The 24,452-nt window shown below is 34.2% G+C and overlaps 2 protein-coding genes across 3 annotated transcripts; one reads left to right on the top strand and one right to left on the bottom strand.

Moving 5' to 3' along the window:
- The first annotated feature begins 1,842 nt into the window (after positions 1-1,842).
- LOC117914123 (ADP-ribosylation factor-like protein 5) lies at positions 1,843-8,911 on the top strand. The gene is made up of 3 exons (XM_034829323.1): positions 1,843-2,015; positions 2,424-2,632; positions 8,398-8,911. Exons 2-3 carry the CDS (start codon positions 2,441-2,443, stop codon positions 8,755-8,757), a joined length of 552 nt encoding a protein of 183 aa, XP_034685214.1. The 5' UTR covers positions 1,843-2,015; positions 2,424-2,440; the 3' UTR covers positions 8,758-8,911.
- On the bottom strand, positions 8,882-18,975 carry LOC117914124 (guanine nucleotide-binding protein subunit gamma 1). 2 transcript variants are annotated; one of them, XM_034829324.1, is made up of 6 exons: positions 18,533-18,621; positions 16,238-16,321; positions 11,938-12,014; positions 9,396-9,448; positions 9,271-9,315; positions 8,882-9,159 (listed from the first exon to the last, which is right to left on the bottom strand). In XM_034829324.1, the coding sequence occupies exons 2-6, from the start codon at positions 16,302-16,304 to the stop codon at positions 9,075-9,077; spliced, it is 327 nt and encodes a 108-aa protein (XP_034685215.1). In that variant the 5' UTR covers positions 16,305-16,321; positions 18,533-18,621; the 3' UTR covers positions 8,882-9,074. The 2 variants fall into 2 exon arrangements, with proteins under 2 accessions (XP_034685215.1, XP_034685216.1); XM_034829325.1 differs by lacking the exons at positions 11,938-12,014; positions 16,238-16,321 and having other exon boundaries at positions 18,533-18,975.
- Between the last annotated feature and the right edge of the window lie 5,477 nt (positions 18,976-24,452).

Raw genomic sequence — 24,452 nt, 5'->3', positions numbered from 1 at the left:
TAGATTGCTACCTCCACCACCACCTCTATTTCCAGTTCTAGCTCCATCATAAACAAATATTTTTCATGTGTCACATGCAGTACCTGCTATAGTTAGAGATAAGTGACCAAAAAGGAAGAGAGTACCAGTTACACATAGGTTCTCTCCTTGTGAAGGTATGTGAGATTGTATATGTTTTTTTTCCACTATATTAATGTTTAATGGGTATTTTTTGTGACTTTGATTAAACTACTAAAAATTACATTTTGTAGTAGACTATTTCTAATTAATTTCATTAACTAATTTTTTCAAAAAATCTATATATGTCAACTACAGCTTAAGAGTATACTATTATTTCGATAAAAATAAATTTGTCATAATACAAATACTTTAATATCTCAAAAAATAACAAATTAAATATCTTAAATTAATAAATTATACAATTTTATATATTATTTATATGTTATATAAGTTTGTTATTTTAAGATTATTAATTTATTAATAAATAAAATATTCATTTATAATATCTTCTATTGATCAATTTATGTTTGTTGAAGTAATACTAAATTCTTAAGTTTAAATATAAATAATTTATTATTAAAGTATATATTTTTAATTTCAATAATAAATTGTATTTTAATAGTTTTTAATTAAATTTAAAAGTAAAATAAAAATAAAAATTAATTGAAATCTCAGTTGGCAACTGTGGCTTAAAAGTATATTATTATTTCGATAAAGATAAATTTGTTATAATACAAATAAATTAATATCTTAAAAAACAACAAATTAAATATTTTAAATTAATAAATTATATAATTTTATATATTATTTATATGTTATATAAATTTATTATTTTAAGATTATTAATTTATTAATAAATAAAATATTCATTTGTAGTATCTTCTATTTATCAATTTATATTTGTTGAAGTAATATTAGATTCTTAAGTTTAAATATAAATAATTTATTATTTAAGTATATATTTTTTAATTTCAATAATAAATTATAATTTAATAATTTTTATTTTTTTTTAAAAAAAGTAACCGAAACTTCAATTGACAATTGCGACTTTAGTTAAAAAATGAAGCCTTAGTTGTCAATTGAGGCTTTAGTTAAAAAATGAAGTTTTAGTTGGCAATGGTGATTTCAGTTCAAAAACTAAATCCTCAGTTGACAACTGCGACTTCAGTTAAAAAATGAAGCATCAGTTGCCAATTGAGGCTTTAGTTTAAAAATGAAGCTTTAGTTGACAACTACGGCTTCAGTTCAAAAACTAAAGTCTTAGTTGACAACCGCAACTTCAGTTTAAAAATGAAATCTCAGTTGCCAATTGAGGTTTTAGTTCAAAAATTAAGTCTCAGTTGATAACTGCGGTTTTAGTTCAAAAGCTGAAACCTCAATTGACAACTGCCGCTTTAATTAAAAAATGAAGTCCTAATTGCCAATTGAAGATTTAACTAAAATAATGAAAAAAAATATTTTTTTTATGATATGGTTCCTACATAGTACCAAAGAGGCCAATTTGAACATAAGTTTCATAAAGTGGTTAGATCCTATATTTTTTTTTAATAAACGGTCCATTTTGACCCAAAACTCAAATTTGGCAATGGTAACCAAAATGGTGTGATGAGTAAGGTTTAAGAAAATAAAAACGGAGGTGGGGGCAGAGGTTTAGAAAGGGCGTTGAATTAAAGTACAACCAAGAAAGAGGCGGGTCCAAGTCAGCAACCATTTGGCCCAAGTCAGCAACCAACTCCAAATCATATGCCAGAGTGGCACCGACAGGCAACCTCGCCACCGATTCCTCCAAATCGAGGATTGGTCATTGGAGGAAATTAGGAAATAAATAGGCAAGAATAGGATGGCCAGTCAGCCACCATTCCCAAAAAGATATTCTTTTAACTTTTGAAACCAACGAGGGTTTCTCTGGTTTCAATCTTCGCCATCCCAAAACCAGAGCAAACCACCGCTACCGCCCCACTACCGTCGCTGCGTCACAACCCTCGATCTCATCTTCCCCGCATCTCTTTATCAAGGTGCGCTTTTTTTTTTCCTTCCTATTTTTCATCTTTTGGAAATTCCCTTTATCGGTCCATTTGGATGGCGAGAAACCGCAGGAAAATAAATAAAATTTTGTGCTTTTGACTCAAGTTAGGTTTTAAGATGTTGTTGCAGATTAATGTTCTCTCTTCTGGCGTATTCCGTTTTCCGCTCTTTTTTTTTTTTTTTTGGTTTCATTTTTTCATTTTTCTTAGCCAGCAAACGAAGAAGATTTAATGTTTTTCTTTTGATCCTTGATAAACTAGATCTGGGAGATTGGGGCCGATCCTTCGTGACTCGGATTTGGATTTGATAGTTTTGTGACATTACGATTTGTGTGGAATTGAAGCTTACATATCTGAGTTTTGAGTTATTTGATGCATTTTGTGGTTCTATTTTTTTAGGTAATTTTGTGAATAGAATGGGGGCATTTGTGTCAAAATTCTGGTTCATGTTGTTTCCTGCAAAGGAGTATAAGATTGTTGTTGTTGGATTGGATAATGCTGGAAAGACCACAACTCTTTACAAATTACACTTGGGTGAGGTGGTCACCACACATCCTACCGTTGGGAGCAACGTGGAGGAGCTCGTTTACAAGAATATTCGATTCGAGGTACTTGCGTATTATTGTTTACAAGAATATTCAATTCTAGGCATTTAGAGAATTATTTCTGTTTTTAGTTCATAGCCCTTTGAAAGGATTGTATAATAATGTCATGATGAAAGGTATGTGGATTGCAATTCCTCAGAAGTTCTGCTCTCAGAAGTCCTAATATAAATGCTTAACCTTTTTTTTTTGTTTTTGGGTAAGCAAGTGTGATTGGTTGCAAAAATATAGGATATTAGGTTTCGTGTTATATTTCTGCACTCTATTTGATTATGGAGTTCTCTTTCATTATCACATTTTACTTTTACTAATCTTCAAAGGAAAAAGATAATTTGGGAAAGTGAATTTCTAATCTCTTAACAAGAATTTTTTACTGCCTATTTTTTTTTTTCCCAAAGTTATTGTATATCCATGAAGTTCCATTCAAATGCCGAAACTACAGACTAATTACAATTTTAGTAGCTCTGCTTGTAAATGGTGAATGTTGTGGAGTAAAGAACTATGTAATTACAACTCCATGAGAAAATTTGACCCCTTGATCTTTGGCCTATTAGCTGTTAATTTCTTACATGTTTATGAATATGTTCTGAAATTCAAACCCTAGCATTGCATTCAGTTGCAAAAAGAGAGGAAAGAAAAGGAGAGAAAGCGGAACTAAAGAGCAAAGATTTTATTTTTTGTCAAATTTGTATTTTTAGAAGAAAATTCTGAATGCAGCTTTTGAGTTTCTGCTAAGTTCAATTCCCAATGGGGACAAAAATTTACCTATGAAAAAATGATAGCTAGATATGGATGTTGTAGATTACATGGTTGTTAAAAGCATGTCTAGGTCCTAGGTGCAGAGACTCCTTAGCTCTAGCGCCTTATTTGCCAAGGTGTGTGCCTGGTAAAAAGGCACATGCCTTGTTAGAGAGGCCTGCCTCGTCTATTTTCTATTTTGTACTCTTTTATTCTTGAACTTTTTAACTGTATATAGAAATTTTATATAATGATCTTAGGTTTTTGGTTCAATGTTGCTTTTAAATGCTTAGGATCTTAATTTTTTTTCTTGAATCAGAATTCTGGATCATGTTTGGTGATATATAAGTGCATGATAATGTTTGCGTGTTTAAATATATATTATTATGTAAAATTGACATGCATCTTAGGTTTCACTTTACTTACGTACGTGCCTTAGGTTTTGCCTTGTACTTGGGGCCTTAGGAGACCTTTGTGCATAGGTGCACTTTGTGCGTTTCTGAACTATGGGAGATTATCATAATTCTTCTTAGCTAATATGTTGGTAGGTTCAATTGTAAAACTAGATTCTGGTTACTAAAGATGCTCACTGTTGAACTACATATTGTAATTATCAGGAAACTTGTGGGTGGGATTAGCAGGAAGCTCTACACGTGTCTATTGTTTGTCATAGGTTGCATTCATAGAAGATTCCATTTTTTTAGGAAGTGCCAGAAGTCTGATTGAATTAATCACCAGATTACTGTCATATTCCTAGACTTTAAAGTCGTCAAAGGGTGGAAGATTATTTAGATAGATGGCTGAGTTTTTCCTTTTCCTTTTTTTTCCCCTTTATTTGAGTTTTATTTTTAGGGAGCATAGTTATTAAAGGTGCACCTAAGTCGAAGGTGCTACTACTCCCTAGTTGTGGTGCCTTGCTCGGGAAAGCACAAGTCTTGTTGGAGAGGCACACCTCATCTATTTTATGTTTTTCTTTTACACTCTTTTTCTTGAAATTCATGATTTTATATAGAAACTGCATATAATTGCATTTATTTTTTATCAGATGCTTCTTGAAATGATTAAGGCATATATAGTTGTTAGGATTGGGATTTTGGATTATATTTGGTGATTACAAGTGTAATAAATATTTGTATATTCATATTTACAATATCTTATAAAATTGACATGCACCCATATGTTGCACCTCACTTTTCTTAGATGTGTGCCTTGTGCTTAAGTCCTAGGAGACCTTTGCAGCTTAGTGTGTTTTGTGCCTTTTAGAATGATGTTATAAATTGGGTGGGCTCTTGTTGAGAGTAAGGGTGGTTTTTTGTGTCCTCTTTTTCAAGGCCTTCATTTAGGTGCCCCTTGTATACGTCTGATGTACTTTGGTGTACTTTTTTCTATTCTTAATTTATATAAACCTATCTTTACCTATTAAAAAAATGATGTTGACAAGATATTGAATCCATAAGAATGAGTGATTGTAATGATTTCTCTATTTTCTTTTCATTTTTACTTGCTATCTAATTGATGGAGAATCATCTGCCCTTTTTTTTCTCAACAACCATTTATGTAACCTTTTCTTTTTTCTCCAGAAATTGGGGACCATAAATGGTTATCCCATTAGATGTTTTGTTCCCTATAAATAGAGTTATTATTGCAATTTATCTTGGTTTTATTTAACCTCAATTCTTTCCTGGGCCTGAACTACCCTCCTCTCTGTCAGACAAACAATATTGTCTGAAGTAAGGGTGGGAGTTTGGATATTATAAACTGTGACCTTTCTTAGACCTGAGCTGACTGATGGAGAGATAAGCATTGTTGAAGATTGAAGAGCTGTTTACTGATTCCCAGTTCATTCACATTTTTCTTCTCCCGTTTCTTGTAGCAATTAAAATTTTTTCTTCTTGTGTGATAGTAATATTATTGTTTTAGCCTATTTCAGGTGCCGTGTTTCTCTTACTGATATGGATATGTACATTCCTATTTTCATTTTATGTCATTGTATTAGATATTCATATCATATCTGACATTGAGAAGTGTCTGTCCTTGCGAAACCTTTTCTACATCTCACTGTCTTGGCAAGTAGTTGTTAAGGATGCAATAGGATGGTCTAAGGGCTAGAGACAGTCAATTCAGTAGCATTTAGCCCTCCCCCTATACACTTTGAATCTGCTGTTAATTCTTCCTTAGAAGTAATTTTTTTGATGAGTAAAGCATTAAAGTATCATAAACAAAGAGCGCCAAAACAACGCCCCAAAGTACACATGAAGTATACGACGAACGCCTATAAGTGCCTACAAAAAAAAGGGACCAACAAAAAACTATGCCCCCCTTAAAAGGAACCCAACCAATTGACAAATTCTGCTACAGATAGAGGAGCAGAACTTAAAAACAACCTAGATCAAGCCCATAGAATACAAAGAAAGGAGTGTTTTAGTTGTTGAATGAACTGTTCCTCATTCTCAAAAGATCTTCTGTTTTTTTTCCTTCCAAATGGTTCAAAATAAGCAGTAAACCTGCCTGCCATGCCTTTTTCTGCTTTTTTTCCCACACAAGAACCATGTCATCCTAAAAGAGTCTCTCTGACTTAACATGGAAGCACCCAAAACACATTGAATAGGGGGAACAAAAGATTCCATAAAACCCTTCTCTTGACACAGTGGATAAGAATGTGATCAATGGATTCTTTGTCTTTGCTAGACAAAGGAGACATTTGTTTGCCAAAGACCACTATCTCCTCTTTAAATGATCCAAAGTTAACACTTTTGCCCAAGAAGCCTCCCAAGTGAAAAACCTTTGGGGGAGCCCATGAGTTCCATATCACACTAGCAGGAAATTGCATTGTACTTTCTGACTCTAAAGCTGAGTACAAGGCTTTAATAGAGATCTTCCCATCTTCCTTATAAGTAATGAAATTTTTCTATAGAGTTTCTGTTTTGTTAAAGGAGAACTATGAACTCTACAAGTTTCTAAGTAGAAAGCATGGAATTACAATTTCAATGCAGTAGTGCCACCTAAACAGAATATTACTACTGCTAAGGGTTCTTTATAGTTGTGAAAGGCGCACCTAGGCTTGGGGCGGCGCGATGCGACGCCACCCTCTGGCGCCTCGCCTGAAGGCAGGCGACGCCCCTTCACAAAGGCGCCGCGTAGGTGCGCAAGGTGCAATGCGGTCGCGTGACTGGCCTCCGGCCAGGTACGCCCTCCTTCTTCTTCTTCTCTTCTTCAGTCGCCGTCGGGTTGCAGAGGGCTGGGGCTGAGAAGCCCTAATTTTTTATTTTTTATTTTTTTGGTCCAAAACAACGTCATTTTGGAGCCTGTTCCTTTTAAAAAAAAAAGAGGCCAAAACAACGCCGTTTTGGCCCTGTTTTCCCTTCCAGCCCCCTTTTTCTGGTATTTTTGAACCTGACACCACTCCCAATCATGCCCTAGCCTCAGCCATGCAGTAGAGAAGTGAAGAAGAAGAAGAAGAAGAAGATGAGGAAAAATAGAGGAAAAATAGTCACGTACCTTCCGGGACCTCATCATGTTGATTAAATTGAAGTTTTGGATGATATTTGATGATTTATGTGTTTAGGACAAATAAATGATTGTTAAATTTGATTATATTATATAAAAATATATATGTAAATTAGGGTGTGCCTCACTTTACTAAAACCTACACCTTAGGTGCGCCTTGCGCCTCAGGCTCCAGGACTACTTTGCGCCTTGGTGCGCCTTAAGCCTTTTTAAAACTATGGGGTTCTTCTTTATCATGTCTTTGTGCTTGGGATCTTGGTTAATGGGTGTGTTCTTTTGTATTATTGGGCCTAACATTTTGGAAAATCAGAATAGTGACTAATAGGTTTCATGGTTACTTCTGAAGCATAATTACAATCCTACTGAATCTGATGGGAGTCTAATAGGTTTCTAGTTACATTGAGTTGAATGTAAGTCAATAAAAATGGTAGGTGTCTACCATTTTCATGGTTTGATGATCATGGATAGACTTGTCATGGGAAAATGAGTTGTGAGAGACATTACTTAGTGATCCTCCTCTTTAGGCAATGATGGTTTATGTTCTTTGCTTGCATGCCAATGACTGCAGATATTTGATCAGGAAAGAATTGTCCAATGCTCCAAATTTTTTTGACATTCTAACTCTGCTGATTCAGCTTTCTAATATCCCTTACTCTACTCTCAGCATTTGAGTAGACAACCTGAACAAGGGCCGCCAGACATAGCTGTCTTGTGACAACTGTTCAAGCCCAATTAAATGCCTCATGGTATTTAAATCGATGAAGAGGGGTATGGTTGTGATTTAACGTATGTTCCCCTTGTAGATCCAATCAAAATTAGTTGATCATTTTCTAATCCATGTGGATTTGTTCTGGGTGTCACCTGGACTAAAAGAAATTTCTTTGGTCCCTATGATGGACTCATGTTTTGCTTGTTTGTCAAGGACATACTTTGTTATAAATATTAGAATAATTTTCGATGTAGAACTATGGTTAAGTTTATATGATAGCTTATTTTTGGGAGAGATGAACTGCCTGACTTCTAACAAGTCTGGATGAAGTATCAAAAGTAGGGAGTGTTGCTTTTCAGTTTCTCATCTATCATCAATAGATATTCATTTTTGATCTGCCACAGTTGCATCTTCTTTCTGTATTCGAATTGATTTGAGGTGTTGCATTTTATTTCATTCTGCCCATGAGATTTTATGCCTCCATCAAAAATTGAAACATAAAAGAAATATTTTATATTGTATCACCCTATCTAAATCATTGTTCTTTTGGGTTTTATTTGCCCATGGATTCTCATTCTGGATGGTTGGAGCTTCTGCTTAGTGATGAAACTGAACTAATGTATTCATGCCTGAAACTGCTTTTGGTTGTTTCAGAGCAATAGCTGAAGCACAGCTCTGTGAAAGTATATTCTTGTTTTGTCATACTCCTAAATGTGATTTCTGGCCAGCTCGTTAATTGAGACTATATGACTGGACTTGTGTGTTCTGGTTCTGTAAACTGATATGTTTATTTTGCCATTGTTTACTTTAATATCAGGTGTGGGATCTTGGTGGGCAAGAAAGGCTGAGGACATCATGGGCAACTTATTACAGAGGAACTCATGCTGTTATTGTCGTGATAGATAGCACTGACAGAGCCAGGATCACAATTATGAAGGATGAACTCTTCAGGCTGCTTCAACATGATGATCTTCAAAATTCTGTCATTCTCGTCTTTGCAAACAAACAGGACATCAAGGATGCTATGACCCCTGCTGAGATCACGGATGCCCTTTCTCTCCACAGCATCAAGAATCATGATTGGCATATCCAAGCCTGTTGTGCCCTCACCGGGGATGGCCTGTACGACGGTTTGGGGTGGATTGCCCAGCGGGTTACAGGAAAAGCCCCAAGTTAGAAAACAAAGAAATAAAAAAGGATGGTCTTTTTTTTTTTTTTTTTTGCATATTTTATTTTACCATGGAGTTGGAGATAAGAGAAACAAAAGCCTCGTATGTACAATCTAACAATATGACAAGCTATTTCTAAGCAAATTTGTAGATTGTTTTCCATTCTGATTTGCCAAAAAAAATTTGTCATTCTCTGCACAATGACGCACATTTCATAAAGCATTTGACAATAACACAGTTTTTTGGCCAAATTGTAACATGTTTGTATGTTGGGAACCTCTGCCACGAAATAGTAATGTAAGTCAAATCTTGAAATCAGCAGGAATCACAGTATCCAGCATCTGCAGCCTTGTGAATCTTGGGGGCCTTCAAACCATCGATCCCATATAGGATTTGCAGGGCCATATGTACTGTCAATCCAGAATAAGTTTAGATTTATAAAAAGGCTCGTTATTCATTAGGTAACCACCCCCCCAAAAAAAGGTAAAAGCAAAAATGAAGCAACAGACATGAGGCATTACACTGGGAGAAGCGGATCAGGTCTCGATTCCACAATACTCAGCAACCTGGGTGCACGGTAAACAAAATTCAGTTTGCAGACTGAGTACAACTTAATTAAGTATGCTAAGTATTTTGTCATACTTACTCCCTGCACGCATCTGAGGCTCTCTCGGTTTTCTCAAGCTGTTCCAACTCTTCCTGCGTACATTTTTTATCAGAAGAAATTGAAATGCAGTGAGTACACAAATTAAACAAGTTGAAACCATATCTAGTATTTCTTGGGATTAAAAATTCCAAATGATAATTCATATCCACCACTGCCATTTTGCTGGACAAACTTCAAAGAATTAAACTGTCTAATTAATTGCATGTTTCTCCAACATTACCTAATTGCATACAAGTAAACTGTGGTTAAAAGCTCCAGTTTTCCATTGGATGATCTAAACCTCAAAACCTTTCCTAGTGACATCTCCATTTATTGCAGGATAATCATTTTGCAGACCTAAAATCCAAGGACCTTTAGTGGCACACGTGTTTCTGTGCTGCTGTTCAAGATACATATTGGAAAAACATTTTCTACTTGATTCTTACAGACATTTCTATTAAAGTTTATAGAGGAGAAGGATATGGAAGTTGAAAGATTTCATTTCATCCTATGGAACTAAAATCAGCTTGTTTAACAAGAGCCCAGCCAAGGCAACCTGCTTCTTGGAAATTTCATTTAACTAGAGAATTATTAAGAAAAGGGAAGACGAAAAAAAATAACTTACTAAGGTTTGGGAAGCATATAAAATTATAAGTCACCAATTGGTAAGAGAGAACAGGAGATAACACGGGATATATAAGCAGGATAGGAGGTGCGGTCCATGAAAAATATGGGAAATGTTACACCTACACAGTGTGGATGATGAAAATCCTGATGAAAGACCCAATGACAAACTGCCTCAAAATGGAAATGGGATGTAGGAAAAACAAGCAAAAACTTGATGGCCATGGGAAGAGCTTAAATATTGAAAAAACATTGGGAAAATCTACTGTTCCAGAAACATTTCCCACATGGAAAGACAATGTTAGGTAAGTTCTATTAATGATTGAAATACTTGTTGAAATGAGTTTCACCTAATTTCTGAAAAGGTTGCCTGTAGGAACATGTTTCCTGAGAATCAAGTTTTCTCGAAGGAAGGATTTCCAAGAACATGGGCAAATTTCAGATGCCCAGAGAATGCTTTGGAAACCCTTGGCTATCCTATGAGGAATGTAACCACATAAGAGACATGTTTTCTAATGCCAAGGTTATTATGACATTTCCTAATCATGACCTATCTTGCTTACCTCTAAACCTAGAAATTATTTTTTTGCTTCAAACAGTTATGTGCAGTTTCCAGCACTCTCAGATAGGATTTATTATGAATATTTTCTCCCTTCTTGGAAAAGCAAATGAGAGTCATCTTCATCTGGATTCACTCAAGCAACCTATTAAATCCATTCAACTAGAATATCATTTTTCAACCCAACAGTAATTGATGGATGCTATATCCATTGGTCCAAAGTAATCAATATTTGACAAAATCTAGTGTGTCTACATGGGAAAAAAGCAAGCCCCTATGCAGCTCTCAAAATTTTGCATATAAGGAGCAACAATCAGCAAAAATTATAGTCAACACAGTTTGTCTGAGAAAAGCATTATTGGAAGCATCTGCACCACTTCAACAATTTGAAAAAAAATAAATCATAACACAAAGGCCTATGATACACACATGCATACAATTTAAAAGATAGGATCAGAAAGGTTTCTACATGGGACATGAAATGATTTTAAATTTATAGTTTCCTCCCCAACACAACAATCAAACCCAACAACCCCACCAACAAATCTCTGCAGCACCCATCACTTTGGAGTTAAAAGCTCATTACAGTCCCAATACATTGAATTCACTGGAAACTGTGACCTTTCTAGGATCAAGACAGCCAATGCCAAAAGGCAGTTGGAATTATTGGCACCTCATGGAAGAGATTATGAACTTCGTGAGATGTATTTTGGATACACTCTAGTGGACATGTTTTGAAATGCGTATGGTGCACTAAGGTGCAAAGATCTCCTGGGGCCTAAGCATGAGCCTACTGAAGTAAAGCACAGCCTAGGATGCATGTCACTTTTTATAAGATATTGTAAATCAGGACATGCAAACACTTATTGAACACCTTATATCGCTAAATATGTTGTAAATTCTGGTCCAAGCAAAGTGTAAATCAACATTCCAATAATCTAAAAGAGCATCCAACATAAAACCGATGCAATTATATAAAATTAAGATACAGTCATAATTTCAAGAACAAAAATATAACCAAAAAAAGGAAGAAAATGGATGAGGGGCATGCCTTGGCAAGGCACTACAACTAGGGAGTTAATACAACTTGGGCCTAGGCATGCCTTTAACAACCATGCTGGTGGATGCACCATTTTGTGAATGCAAGGAAAACTTCCTCGATAAGAGGAATTTCTACTTTGTAGAGTCTTACAGAGTTTTATCCACCTTAAGGCCTTTGTCCTTCTCTTCTGATTATTTTGGTTTCCATTTTTTTTTCTTTTGTGGTTTTCTTTTCCTTGTGTACGACTTCTGGTCCCTTCGTATTTAGTTGTTTTCATCAAGCAATGTAGCTTAAGAGAAAAAAAGAGTTCAAAATACCAGTGTTGATGAACTTGCCAAGGTTCGGGATACGCCAATATATTGAAAGACACATTGATCGTTGAAAAGCAACAGTACTGTGAGATTTTGCACCAAACCTTCATTATGTTCTAAGACAGCACTAGTACACCACAACACAAATTATTGGAAATATTGTATTAACAACTAGTGTATCATGCTTTGATCATAAGAACTAAGAAGCATAGAAGTGATGGCCCCCTATATAGCATTTAAATATCATTAATAGGTTCAAGTAGAGCAAATTAACATTAAGCATAGATAGTATCATAAGCATGCCAATTAACATTGAATAATTGCACTGATTAGATAGTGTGTTATATTTATGATACCTTTAACATTTTGTTATTGAGTTGAAATATCTATAAATAGATGGGAAATATCATTGATGTTCAAACAACATCTGTGAAGAAGTGTGGTGGCTGGTAAGTATGGGGAGGGAGTAAAGAGTTACACAGTGTTTCAGAGCTCCATAGCCAACAAAATCTATGTAGCTCAGTGGAGAAGGATCAGCAAGGAAAGGAATATTTTCTCTAGGCATCTTTTCTTTGTTATTGGGGATGGATGGCGGGTGCAGTTCTTACAGGATGTCCAGTGCTGAAGGATGAGCTATTAATACACAGGTTCCTGAACTAGTTTCATATTGCAGTGTGTGTAGAGGCCTTGGTTGCTGACTATTTAAGTTGGATAGTGGAGAAATGTCTTGAAGAAGGGCTGTAATGGATAAGGTGATAAGACTTTTTCAAGGTCACTATAACATGAGGATTTCAAGAGGGAATAAAATGGTATGAGATGGAAGACCACATAAGATGGGATATTTTGGGTAAAGGCTTTCCACAAGATGTAGGAAATGAGAATTGCTTTCCTTGGATTGCCAAAGAGCGGCTCTGAGAGGATTCTCACTATTGATCAAATAGTGAGAAAAGGTAATATTTTGTCTACCTGGTGATGCATATGCAAGCAGCATGGAGAGAAAATAAATCATTGCTTGCTGCATTGTGAAACATCAAGGGGGTTATGATCCTTGGTCTTCACTGCCCTTGGGTTTAGTGCATAATGATGAAATTTGAGTGTGGCACGCACAATTTATGCACGAAAGTATAAAACCGGTTGAAAGCAGAATCGACAAATTCTAGAAGGAGCGGAACTCCCATTTTCTTGCAATGAAAGTCAATATACCAAATCTGTTTATGTGGACTTCATTCAAGGATGAAAATAACAGAAATTTGCAGAATATTGATAGTTGGATTTTACACAAATATCATAAATTTGGTGGGATGCAAATTACTCAAAACTCTTGGAAATATTAGAAGAAACAATTTTTTTTTTTTTTGGATCAGAAATGAAATATATGTTGATAATGTTGATAATAATAAAGTTCAAGGATGAGAGGTCCTTCCCACAAGATACAAAACCTAACAAAAGTAAGACTCCTCCACCGTACAAGGAGAACTATAGATAAAGACATGAACAAAATATCTCAGAAACCAAAATCAACTCTCTCAACGTTATCCACCCCTTTTGAATTACAAACCGAAAGCCAACTAAGTCGAATAACATTAAGTGAAGCTCTTCTAAAAGTGGCAATACAAGAGGTCCAAATGGAAAAGTAGAAGTGAAGAAGATCCTACAACATCCCTTTTGTTTTGTATTTAAATTATTAAAATTATTGAAACTTGTATTTTTAATTTATTTTATCAAATTAATTTTTATTTAAAACTTACATTTTATTAAAAAATAAAAAACTTGTTTTTATTAATTTTTTTTTACAATTTAGTAGTTTGGAATTTCATGATAACTTTTATCTTTTTTAATTTTCTATCTATCTAAATTTAAAATAAAGTGTTTGGGAATTTTTTGTAATTCTTTTAAAAAAAAAATGAAAAATGTGAAAAAATTAAAACAAGAGGTTAATTCAGCCATTTTTTGGCAATTGTTTTTGCCAAAATTCCCAACTTTTCATTGGTCTGAGTTTCCATGCCATTTTTTGCTTTAAGGCCCTTTGAAATCCTATATTTTGGCTGAAATTGCACTGATTTTCTCTAATTTTTAAATCCTTGACTTCATAATGTTTTGAGTTGTATTTGATTTCAAGCATTTTTAGTCTTTTCCTATACTTGGCATGTGCTAGGGCTGCACCACATTTTAGCCCCTTTCCAATGCATTTTTATTACCTATAAAAAATATATGTATTTATGATTATGCATAAAGCTATATTGGTTCTGTTAGTTCAAGGTTGACTTTCATTACTGTCCTGAAGTTAATTTAGTTGCAAGCTGCCACTAATCTAACTTTAATTATGACAAAATTAGGTATAGTTTCTCCACTGTTTCCTTAGTTGATTATATGTTCTTACTTTTGTTAATTTTTTTCTTTAAAAAAAAAATCAATAGAGATGCTGTTAGTCATTATCCTCTGTAGGGCTCACAATATTTGTGTTTGAAACCATTTAGTACTTGACTTCAAGAATACCCCTGATCTCATTTTTCCTTTGGTAAGTAAAACTTGTAACCAAAGGAAAGAAGGGGCAAGCGCCATCTACATGGGAAGTGTACCTAGAGACTTATGAATGGGAAATAAACAATACTCTAGATCACTATACCTCATGCTGGATGCAAGGGCTCAAAAAATTACAAAAGGGAGCCCACCTTCCACTCCCCCAAAACCAGAATCCTAGAGTACAAAGAATTTGTGATTCCTAACTTCAAATTTCTAACCAAGATCTCCACTACACCAAGAAACTTCTTCCTCTAACTTCCTTTCTCCAAAGTACCAAAATATACAACACAATCATCCTCCAAGCTGTCATAAAATACCAAAACCTACAAAGGTTCACAACCACAAACACCAATCTTAGAATATCCTTAAACCGCTTTTCTTTTCTTTTTTTCTTTAACAATTATAGAGGGCTAGCGTGGACTAAAGCTAAATTTCAGCATTTAAGTAAATATTAATGTACGTAAAGACTTAAGACTTAAGTAAATATTAATGAAACACAAGGAACAAAATTGCGTTTGAGGAAGAAGTGTTATCAATCCAAAGACTTAAGAGCTCTTTTGTTTATTTCCTATGGTCGGAGACGAAATTATTCATAAAAGATAGTCTTTCAACTTTAGTTGATTTTATTGATTGGGTGGGAACCCATTGAGGGTGGGGTTCCTTTTGCACCTCCATTCTTGGCAGCTGATTTGTTCCAGCTGGGGAGCAGGGGGTGTTTCTTCTTTGTATACTTTGAGCCGCTGTTTTGGCAGCTTTTTTCAATACAACTTTTCTCTTTTACTTATCAGAAAAAAAAAATGTAAATATTAATGTACAACCATTCGTGTTAAATACCAATTTCTAATTTTGGAAAATTTTATTCTTTTATTTAATGCAATCACAAATTAAATACTCATATTTATGTAGTTTCTTTATTTTCCTTCACTTTGAACACCAAATCCTAGTCAATTAACCTATTTTTTTTTTTTTATCATTTATAAACTTGCAAACCCAATTCAATCCAAATTATCAAAGTTATAAAAGAAGGGAAAAAAATCCATAATTGTTTCTTTGTCTAACATGGTGAACATGTTACACCATGAGAAAAGAGATATATTATCTACTTTCAAGAGATGAAAGCATTAGATCTAAAATAAAATAGAAACATTTCTTCCAATAAATTCATAGCCAAAACATGAAAAGCCTCTAATGGAGATTCAAAAGGCTTTTAAATTAATTTTTATTCAAAATCAACCCAAAAGAAATGGGAACATGCATAAACTTGCAGCTTGCATTATCTGCCTCAAAAAAGGTTCAAGATTTCTTTTGGAGGTAACTCCCAATCCTTACAATAAAATAAAGATTTTGAAATACACGGAAAAAAAGGAGAATATGTTAAACATGTAAAACACACTAAACTTGAAAACTTAACCAACTTAAATGCAAAGATATATCCAAATAATGATTGATATGAAGCTATGTTCCGCAACACACACATGAAGGCTTATGTTACCAAGAGATAATGAGTGCATAGAAAGATTGTGAAGAATTAAAATTGGGGGGGGGGGGGGGGGGGGGGGCACGATGACAAAAAGTACAACTTGCAATTGCCCCATAACAGCATGTCCTGTGAAAGTCCAAGTATCCATCACGGTCTAACTAATGATTTGAAATTATACAGTTAAATTTCAGGTCTGCATGATGCATAATTTTATTTCAAAAATGAAACAACTAAGAGAAAAGTTGAAATATGAAACCAATATGATTTTGAAGCTTTTCTTTTTGCCACTAGGCAGAGTCGAACCATAAATCTTCTGCATGGCAGTCGCCAATATAAATTTGAAGTTCAATGTCTTGAACATGGCTTTCATCCCCTCTTTCAATCGATCTGGAAGTTGTCAAACAAAAGAGTAATTTTTCATGGAATCAAAATAGACAATGTTTCAAAAATGAGGGTGTTCCTGAATAAATAGTTGGAAATGTGGATAACCTATAGAAAGGAAGGAAACACCTCCTACACTTTCTTAAGCAATATGTGATTTCATAAGCTTTGGACTAAAAAGCATTTGCTCAGCTACCTTGAAATAAAGAAACATCCATGAGATTTTTGGGCATTCAATATTTATAAAAAGAAGCAAATCCAAACTACAACCATGCTTCATCCAAGTATTTTATTATGATTCCATCCAAATGTAAGTTTTCACCGAAAGCATTAACTGTAGGCACATTATACATCATCCAATAAACGGGTGAGATTTATAAAGCTTAAGCCTTGAGGATTGCCTACAGATGAGGCTTATGCTTCAAATCACAACTTAAACACCTACAATCACCTGAGCATTCATGCATCAAGTTTTAAGGCACATGCCCAACACTGCAAGACTTACCTTTTGTTTCAAATCAGTATCACTCACACTAGCCAAATGCAGGGCACCTTAATCACAAAAAATTCTTTTTCTTTTTGCTTTGGATGTCATTTCCTTCAAATCATAAATATTTTTTATCATTTATAATTTTCATACAAACAAAGCAAAAAGCTTTGCCTTTGATTTAACACGACAAGATGCACATGCACATATGCGAATTGAGGGTTAACATAATAAAGGAATATGGATTATTGAGAAGACTACCACAATGAAAGTTAAGAGGCAAATAAATTGATGGTTGCAGACGTATAAGGACGAATGGCATTTTAAAGAATATGATGTGGAGTGGAATCAAACAAAAACAGAACTTGTATTTTCTTGAATTTACAGTTTTATAGTTATACCGTTATACCCTAACATGAAAGGTTCTCAAGAAATAGTAGTTTTTTTTTTTTTTGAAAAATTGGCGCTTTAAAAATACGATCAAACCATGCACGTGGTTTTGTTTTATTGACAAAATGTTCATTTATTGCACACACCACATAAAGATCTTAGCTGCAAGACTTTTTTTATGGAGACTTGATGGTAAACTTTTCTTTTTTCCCCTTTTAGAGTTCTCTGTTTCTTATTATCTCCCTTATTTTCTTATTAATCTTATTTTCATGTAACTTCAGAAATTCTTTACTCTTACCCCCTTCTCCACTGAGATTTTTGCCACCTCTCACAAGAGAACAAAAACTGATGCTTTCCTAATGTGCATTACCCATGTCACAAAATCCAACTTAATGTTGCTTCACAACATTACAAGATACAAAAGCAATTGGATTGTGTTATGCCAACTTGTAACCCATGACATTGCATGACAACAAAATGCATCACCAGGGCCAACTACTTCATAGTCTGAACTCTAACTAAGATTCCCCATACTCAATGATGAATTACACAAATAAAAGTTACAATGGGACACACTTCCTCTGTGTCCCTTTCCTTGTAGATAACAAAACAAGTGTTCAAGAAACCAAATTCAGGCAAGATCAAACATACACACTCAAGAAACCAAATTCAGAAATAAATCAGAAAAGGCCAAAATTTAGAAGGCTAGCACTGGAAATCGTTCTGAGAAAAATCCTGTTCTGAGATGAGAACACCAAATTCTGAAACAATATCACTTGCATTTGTGAAAACACATTCTCTTAATTTCTAATACCAATCCATCAAGGGGCAAAGTTCACACAAAGTAGCTAAAAGGATCCACAGAGAAAGCCTCAACTGACCCAGCACAAGGATCGGAATTCAGAACCCTACCCCCAGCGGTACAAAAAAGATTTATGTCAGCAAGTTGATTAGGAACTCTTAACTCACTGCAATTAACAATTCTTTCCTATATCAGAAGTCGCGAAATTCAATTTTTAAATTTCAAAATCAGAGAAATTGCATGATCGCATGGAAACCGCTAAGCAGCATCCTTCAAAACTATATTTTTCCCTAGACAGACAATGCATTGAAAAACGAAATTGCATTAACCGTCCAAGATCATCAGTTTTCGTTCACAATCAACTAGGGCACTGAAACTGTCCCAATCAAACAATCAACAACCATTCATTTCTCAAAACCTAGTAAACCATCGATTCTTTTGCCTCCAAAAAAGCAAGAAAAAAAAAAAGCACTACAAACAACGCAAACCAAGAACAAAAAAATCAAAACAGCACAGAAATTAACAGAAGTGAACCAACCTCCAAGAACCGAGCCTCCTGCTCGAGACGCTTGAGTTCGGCAGTGATCCGATGCTTCCCCCGAGTATCAGCCGCCGCCAGCGCCGAGTCCTGGTGGTTTATGGAAGGCGCAGCCTGCGAATTTCCCGATTGCATCTCCGATACCGAATCCGAAAACCCTACCCCAAGCGGTTGTAGCGAAACCTAAACCACAGACAGGCAGATGATCACGAGAAAAGACAGAGGAGAGAGCAAGAAATGCGGAGGGGCCCCATGAAAGCCGAAATGGATCTGAATCTAGTGAGAGAAAGTAGAGAGAGGATTTTCTCTCACTTTCTTTCTCTCCTTTTGGCTTGGAATTTTAACTTTTCAAGGGAAAGACAGAAGAAAAATGAGGCGACTTTTTGTTCTGAGTTGTTGTTTAGCGACAGGAGAGAGCAAAGCTGAATTTCTAGTGTGTTTTGTTCCTTTTCTCTCTCCCCCCCTTTTCCTCCTCTCTCTTTATTTATTTATTTTTAAAATTTTGTTTTATCAGTGGGCTGGATGGTGGTTGCGTGCATTGCTGGGTTGTACAGGCGGTGGTGGCGAGAAAATGGTGGGGCCGACGCTGTGATGACGGTGGCGCCGCGGTGCTCGACACTTGGGAGTCCACTCAGACTTTGACACGTCACTTTCCCTGCTCGCGTGTGAGATTATCGGAGCGTCCCGCGTGTGAGTGTGAGAGTGTTTGGTACAAATCCATTCCTGTGGAATCTGATTGGATTACTCCGAGTTGGTAAGTCATTTTTTTTTTGTAATTTATATTCTTTATTATTTGGACCGACGATTTTATATTAATTAAGCATATTCTAAAGTCTGCCAAAATGCTTATGATAAGTTAAATGTAATGGAAATGATTATTGTGGATTCCGATCTAAATAACCAAAATCAGTTGAACATGATGTCTCTTTATCATAGAGAAATCATTTTATCATAATGAAAAAATATTTCAATTTTATTCAAATGAATTACCTTAAAGTCTTAGTTTAAAATAATTAGATTTTGGATAAATTACAAAATTCACCCTTATATTTTCATCAATTTACAATCTAGTGTCTACACTTCTAAAAATATCTCTCTTTACCTATTACCAAACATGGAATAAATTGTTCTCTTAAGAATTTTCATTATAACTAATTAAAAAAATATGCATGTTTATCGTGTGAATATAAAATAAAGTTTGATTTGGTAAAATGAAAAATGAGTCATTGTGATGTCGAAGTAGTAAATTTTTCGATTAAATATTTGTGATGATTAATTATTAGATTAATCTTTTATATTATTTTTATATAAAATTGATTTTTTTATAAATATATAAATATAAATGTCTATTATAAGCCGACGATGTTGCCTTGACTTAGTGACGTCCATGGTGGTTTTATATGAGTGGCCAAGTGATTTCGCGTAGAACTCATGTTTGAAAACAAACTATCAAGAGAAGGATACTCAAAGTGCTGATAAATCTAATATATAAAATATATATTAAATAGTACACGTATGCATGAGTCAAGGTCAGCTTTGGTGCTGTCACGTGCCTGCCTTAAGTCCAATATTCTAATTTCTAACCCAAACTTTACGTTAGATTGAATTGAATATGACATAAAAGCCAATAGGATTTAGTCCGGGTCTTGTCCAAGTAAACTTTGATTTAAGATTTTGGCTTGAATACTGTTTATACCGAATGAAAAAGAAAAGATGAAAGAGAGGGAAGAAAAAGGAAAGTCCGTTTTAAGAATGTTATCATTCTTAAAAAAAAATTGAAAAAAAAAGTTTTAAAAAATTATTGTTTTATTTTCTAAAACAAAAACCTTTTTTAAAACTTAAAATGTTTTCAATTTGTTTTTTAAATTGGGTTTTTTTGGGTTCCATAGGCTGATATGGAAAATATTGGTAAAATAGAAACCCAACTTTTCCATTTTAAAGTTAACCATAATGTTAAAAATATTTTGGATTTCATGCACTTTGAGCTTATGTGGTTTTTAATGCCAAATTTGCCTTCCCTTTTTGCTAGGTAAGCAAGCGTCCACATGTTAAAAAAAAAAAAAAAAAACCCTTTCTCCACCGAGCACCAAAGAAAACTCAAGATCTCATTTGTTCTTCTCCTTGTCCTTCTCGAAACCTAAAGAAACCCTAATATTAAAACTTTACCTCCATCTCCATTTCCATCAATTCACCAACTCGAAATATTGGAGATTTAGAAATCTTTCACCTAATTAATCTACTTTGTGCCTATTCGGTTTGATAATCATCATCACAGTCCTCCAAGATTGGATTTCTGGATTGGTATTTAGGCATGCTCGAAACTCGTCTTCTCATCACCAAAAGCATTACATCCTCCATTTTCTTTTCAGTTGCTGACTTGAGTCACATTTTGCTCTAACCCCAAACTAAAATCTGAAGATAAATAATTTTTATTTACTGTTCTTTAGTTTCTTTGTTTGAAATGGAGCACACCAATGATTTTGGAGTCATTGGTGGACTTGAACTTTTGTGTTGGATTGTAAAAACCATATTATTCACAAATAACCATATGACCTACAAGTTGCATTGAATCCAGATGGAACTTACAACATATCCGGTTGCAATTCGCATTGTTATTTTGGGGATTGTACCTTAGGTACTACCTTAATAGCCCTTAGGTACCATCTTAATCAACCTTAGGTACTACCTTAAAGGATCTAAGGTACTACCTTAGTTAAAATTGGGTACTACCTATGTGAAGCCTTGAAACTTCATTTGTGACCCTTAGAGCATGTCGTTATGTGATTATTTAGTATGGTCAAGTGGTTTACCTTTGTTATTTTGGGGACTGTACCTTAGGTACTACCTTAATAACTCTTAGGTACCACCTTAATCAACCTTAGATACTAACTTAACTGACTTTAGGTACTACCTTAGTTAAAGTTGGGTACTACTTGTGTGAAACCTCGGAACTTCATTTGTGACCCTTAGAGCATACCATTATGTGATTATTTAGTGTGGTCAAGTGGTTTACCTTTGTTATTTTGGGGATTGTATCTTAGGTACAACCTTAATAGCCCTTAGGTACTACTTTAATCAACCTTAGGTACTACCTTAACCGATCTTAGGTACTACCTATGTTAAAGTTAGGTACTATTTGTGTGAAGCCTCAGAACTTCATTTGTGACCCTTAGAACATGTCATTATGTGATTATTTAGTATGTTTAATTGGTCCACCTTTGGCATTTTGGGGACTGTATCTTAGGTACTACCTTAATAGCCTTAGGTACTACCTTAACCGATCTTAGGTACTACCTTAGTTAAAGTTAGGTACTACCTATGTGAAACCTCAGAACTTCATTTGTGACCCTTGGAACATGCCATTATGTGATTATTTAGTGTGGTCAAGTGGTTCACCTTTGGTATTTTGGGGACTATACCTTAGGTACTACCTTAATAGCCCTTAAGTACCACCTTAATCAACCTTAGGTACTACCTTAACCGACCTTAGGTATTACCTTAGTTAAAGTTGGGTACTACCTATCCAAAGCCTCGGAACTTCAATTGTGACCTTTACAACATGCCATTATGTGATTATTTAGTGTGGTCAATTAGTTCACCTTTGTTATTTTAGGGATTGTACCTTAGGTACTACCTTAATAGCTATTAGGTACCACCTTAATCAACTTGAAGTACTACCGTAACCGATCATAGGTACTACCTTAGTTAAAGTTGGGTACTACCTGTGTGAAGCCTTAGAACTTTATTTTGTGACCCTTAGAGCATGCCATTATGTGATTATTTAGTGTGGTTAAGTGGTTCACCATTGGTATTTTGGGAACTGTACCTTAGGTACTACCTTAAATGATCTTAGGTACTACCTTTGTTAAAATTGTGTACTACCTTTGTGAAGCCTTGGAACTTGAATCCTAAACATTACTTGTTATATTTTGAATTTTGTAGTTAATCATCATTGTTATTATCCTAAAATGTGGTTTACGTGTTTGAATTATATATGTTTTGTATTATCTTTTGCAATAGCCATTACTTGATTGATTATAAAAAAATAACCAACAACAATTATGTCATCAGATGACAAACATGCAAACATACTATGTAGTGTTTGTTGGTCGCAGACATGGAGTGTACGATTCTTGGGTTGAATGTCAAAAGAATGTGCTCCTTTATAAAGGGAGTGTTTACAAAGCATATAATTCTAGAGAGGAAGTTGTCCAAGCTTAGGTGTTTTATGAACCAAGATGGATGAGATGTGATGAATGTTCATCAATTGGAAAACCAAAGTCTGAACATGTAGTTGATGATCAGCATTCCTTGCAAAATATTTCATAAACATATGTACATTCATCAATAAACTTGAATTAACAAAAGTGTACACTGACTTGGTGTTATTGGATGATTTATGTGATGGAGTTTTTCCAAATGGATATGTTTCACAATTTCTTAACCATTTTCCTTTTCTTTTTCTAATATTTTCCCATTTACATGAAATCTTCATACACTTGATTTGTGATGGAGATTAACATTGTGTATGCAAGTAAATGTAAAACAAAGATTTCTTTATGATTCTACCTATTATTCACTCTCTTTCCCTCTTACCATCATTATAGTTTAAAATATTAAAATAAAAGATTACAAAAATCTTGTGGGGCCTCATGTGTAGTTAAAACTTCTACCCTCGCACTTTTTCCCTTAAATCCAATGGCCTTTCACTTCTAATTTTCTTTAATGTTGATATTTCACTCTGTCACAGCCTTGCAACTACAATTGAAAACTTATATTTTCTCTGCTTTGATGATGTAGGCCTACCACTTTTAAAAAATAATTGGCATATTTAAGACTAAATAGAAGCATGTAAATAGAAGCTTTCAACAATCAATTTTTGGAGACTAGTTCTTTAAAGAATTGACCTCAATTATTTGTACAAATAAAATTGTGTTGGTAAATTTAAATATGAAAAAATAACTTTTTTAGTTTATTGTAAAAAAAACTATTATGTATTTTAGTATGATGTAAAAGTTCAAACACATAGACACACAAGATCCATTCAATATGATGTTTCTTACATTGTCGATTTTGTATGATCTTGATATTTAAATCTAAGCCATTGAATTTTATAGTTTTGGAACATTAAAAGGGGGAGAAAAAATGTGTCAATACCTAGTCACACAACTAGCGCATTTGAATGGGCCACAAATCTCAATCATCCATCAAACTCATCAAAATCATTAACTTTGAGTAAGCCTTTGGTATGTAAGCCTTTGATAGAGTCTTGACATATGAATTTCTACTTATTTATTGTTGTTTATAATGTTTTTTTCACAAATTATTTCTCCTTGTAGCTTCAATGGAATGAACCTACAACAATGGCCTAATACCTGATAAGGTTGAAAAGGGGAAAGGAATTGAAACTTCTTATTTTCATCACATAACTGAAGATTCTTAGTTTCATGACAATGGCTTAGCAATGGCCTAAGTGATTTTTTATTTTTATTTTTTAAATTTGTTGTTATGCTTAAAATCTTTCTTCTTGTTTTGAATCATAAGAGGAAGAGACTTAATATTCTCCCTCCTGTTATGGGCCACAATTGTGATTTGACTTAATTTTTATGCTAGGATGAAATGAGAAAAATTGATATTATGTGTGAAAGTTTTTTGTCCAATTCTGGTGGTGCTTGTAGATGGAAAACAACATGACATTGTTATTTAGGAGATGTTTGGATATGCTATCTGTAGTTTTGCTTTAGGATTGCCTTAAACTGATGGGAAGAGAAGAATTTAGAGGGGAAAAGTATAAGAAAAGAACAATTGGAAATAAATACAATACAATTAAAGTCAATAAATTAATTTATACTTATTTCAACTCATTTTAATTTCATATATATATATATATATATATATATATATATATATATATATATAT

The sequence above is a fragment of the Vitis riparia genome, chromosome 5, assembly GCF_004353265.1.
Source record: "Vitis riparia cultivar Riparia Gloire de Montpellier isolate 1030 chromosome 5, EGFV_Vit.rip_1.0, whole genome shotgun sequence".
NCBI lineage: Eukaryota > Viridiplantae > Streptophyta > Magnoliopsida > Vitales > Vitaceae > Vitis > Vitis riparia.
The sequence above is the reverse complement of the archived record's forward strand: the minus strand, read 5'-3'. Positions and strand labels throughout refer to the sequence as shown.

Coding starts and splice junctions, on each gene's coding strand:
- LOC117914124 (XM_034829324.1), bottom strand. CDS start 16,304: ATGAAAGCCATGTTCAAGACATTGAACTTCAAATTTATATTGGCGACT. Junction 9,449..11,937: donor TGGCAAGTTCATCAACACTG/GTATTTTGAACT, acceptor AAATGTACGCAG/GAAGAGTTGGAACAGCTTGA. Junction 9,160..9,270: donor CCTGATCCGCTTCTCCCAGT/GTAATGCCTCAT, acceptor CTGGATTGACAG/TACATATGGCCCTGCAAATC.
- LOC117914123 (XM_034829323.1), top strand. CDS start 2,441: ATGGGGGCATTTGTGTCAAAATTCTGGTTCATGTTGTTTCCTGCAAAG. Junction 2,633..8,397: donor ACAAGAATATTCGATTCGAG/GTACTTGCGTAT, acceptor CTTTAATATCAG/GTGTGGGATCTTGGTGGGCA.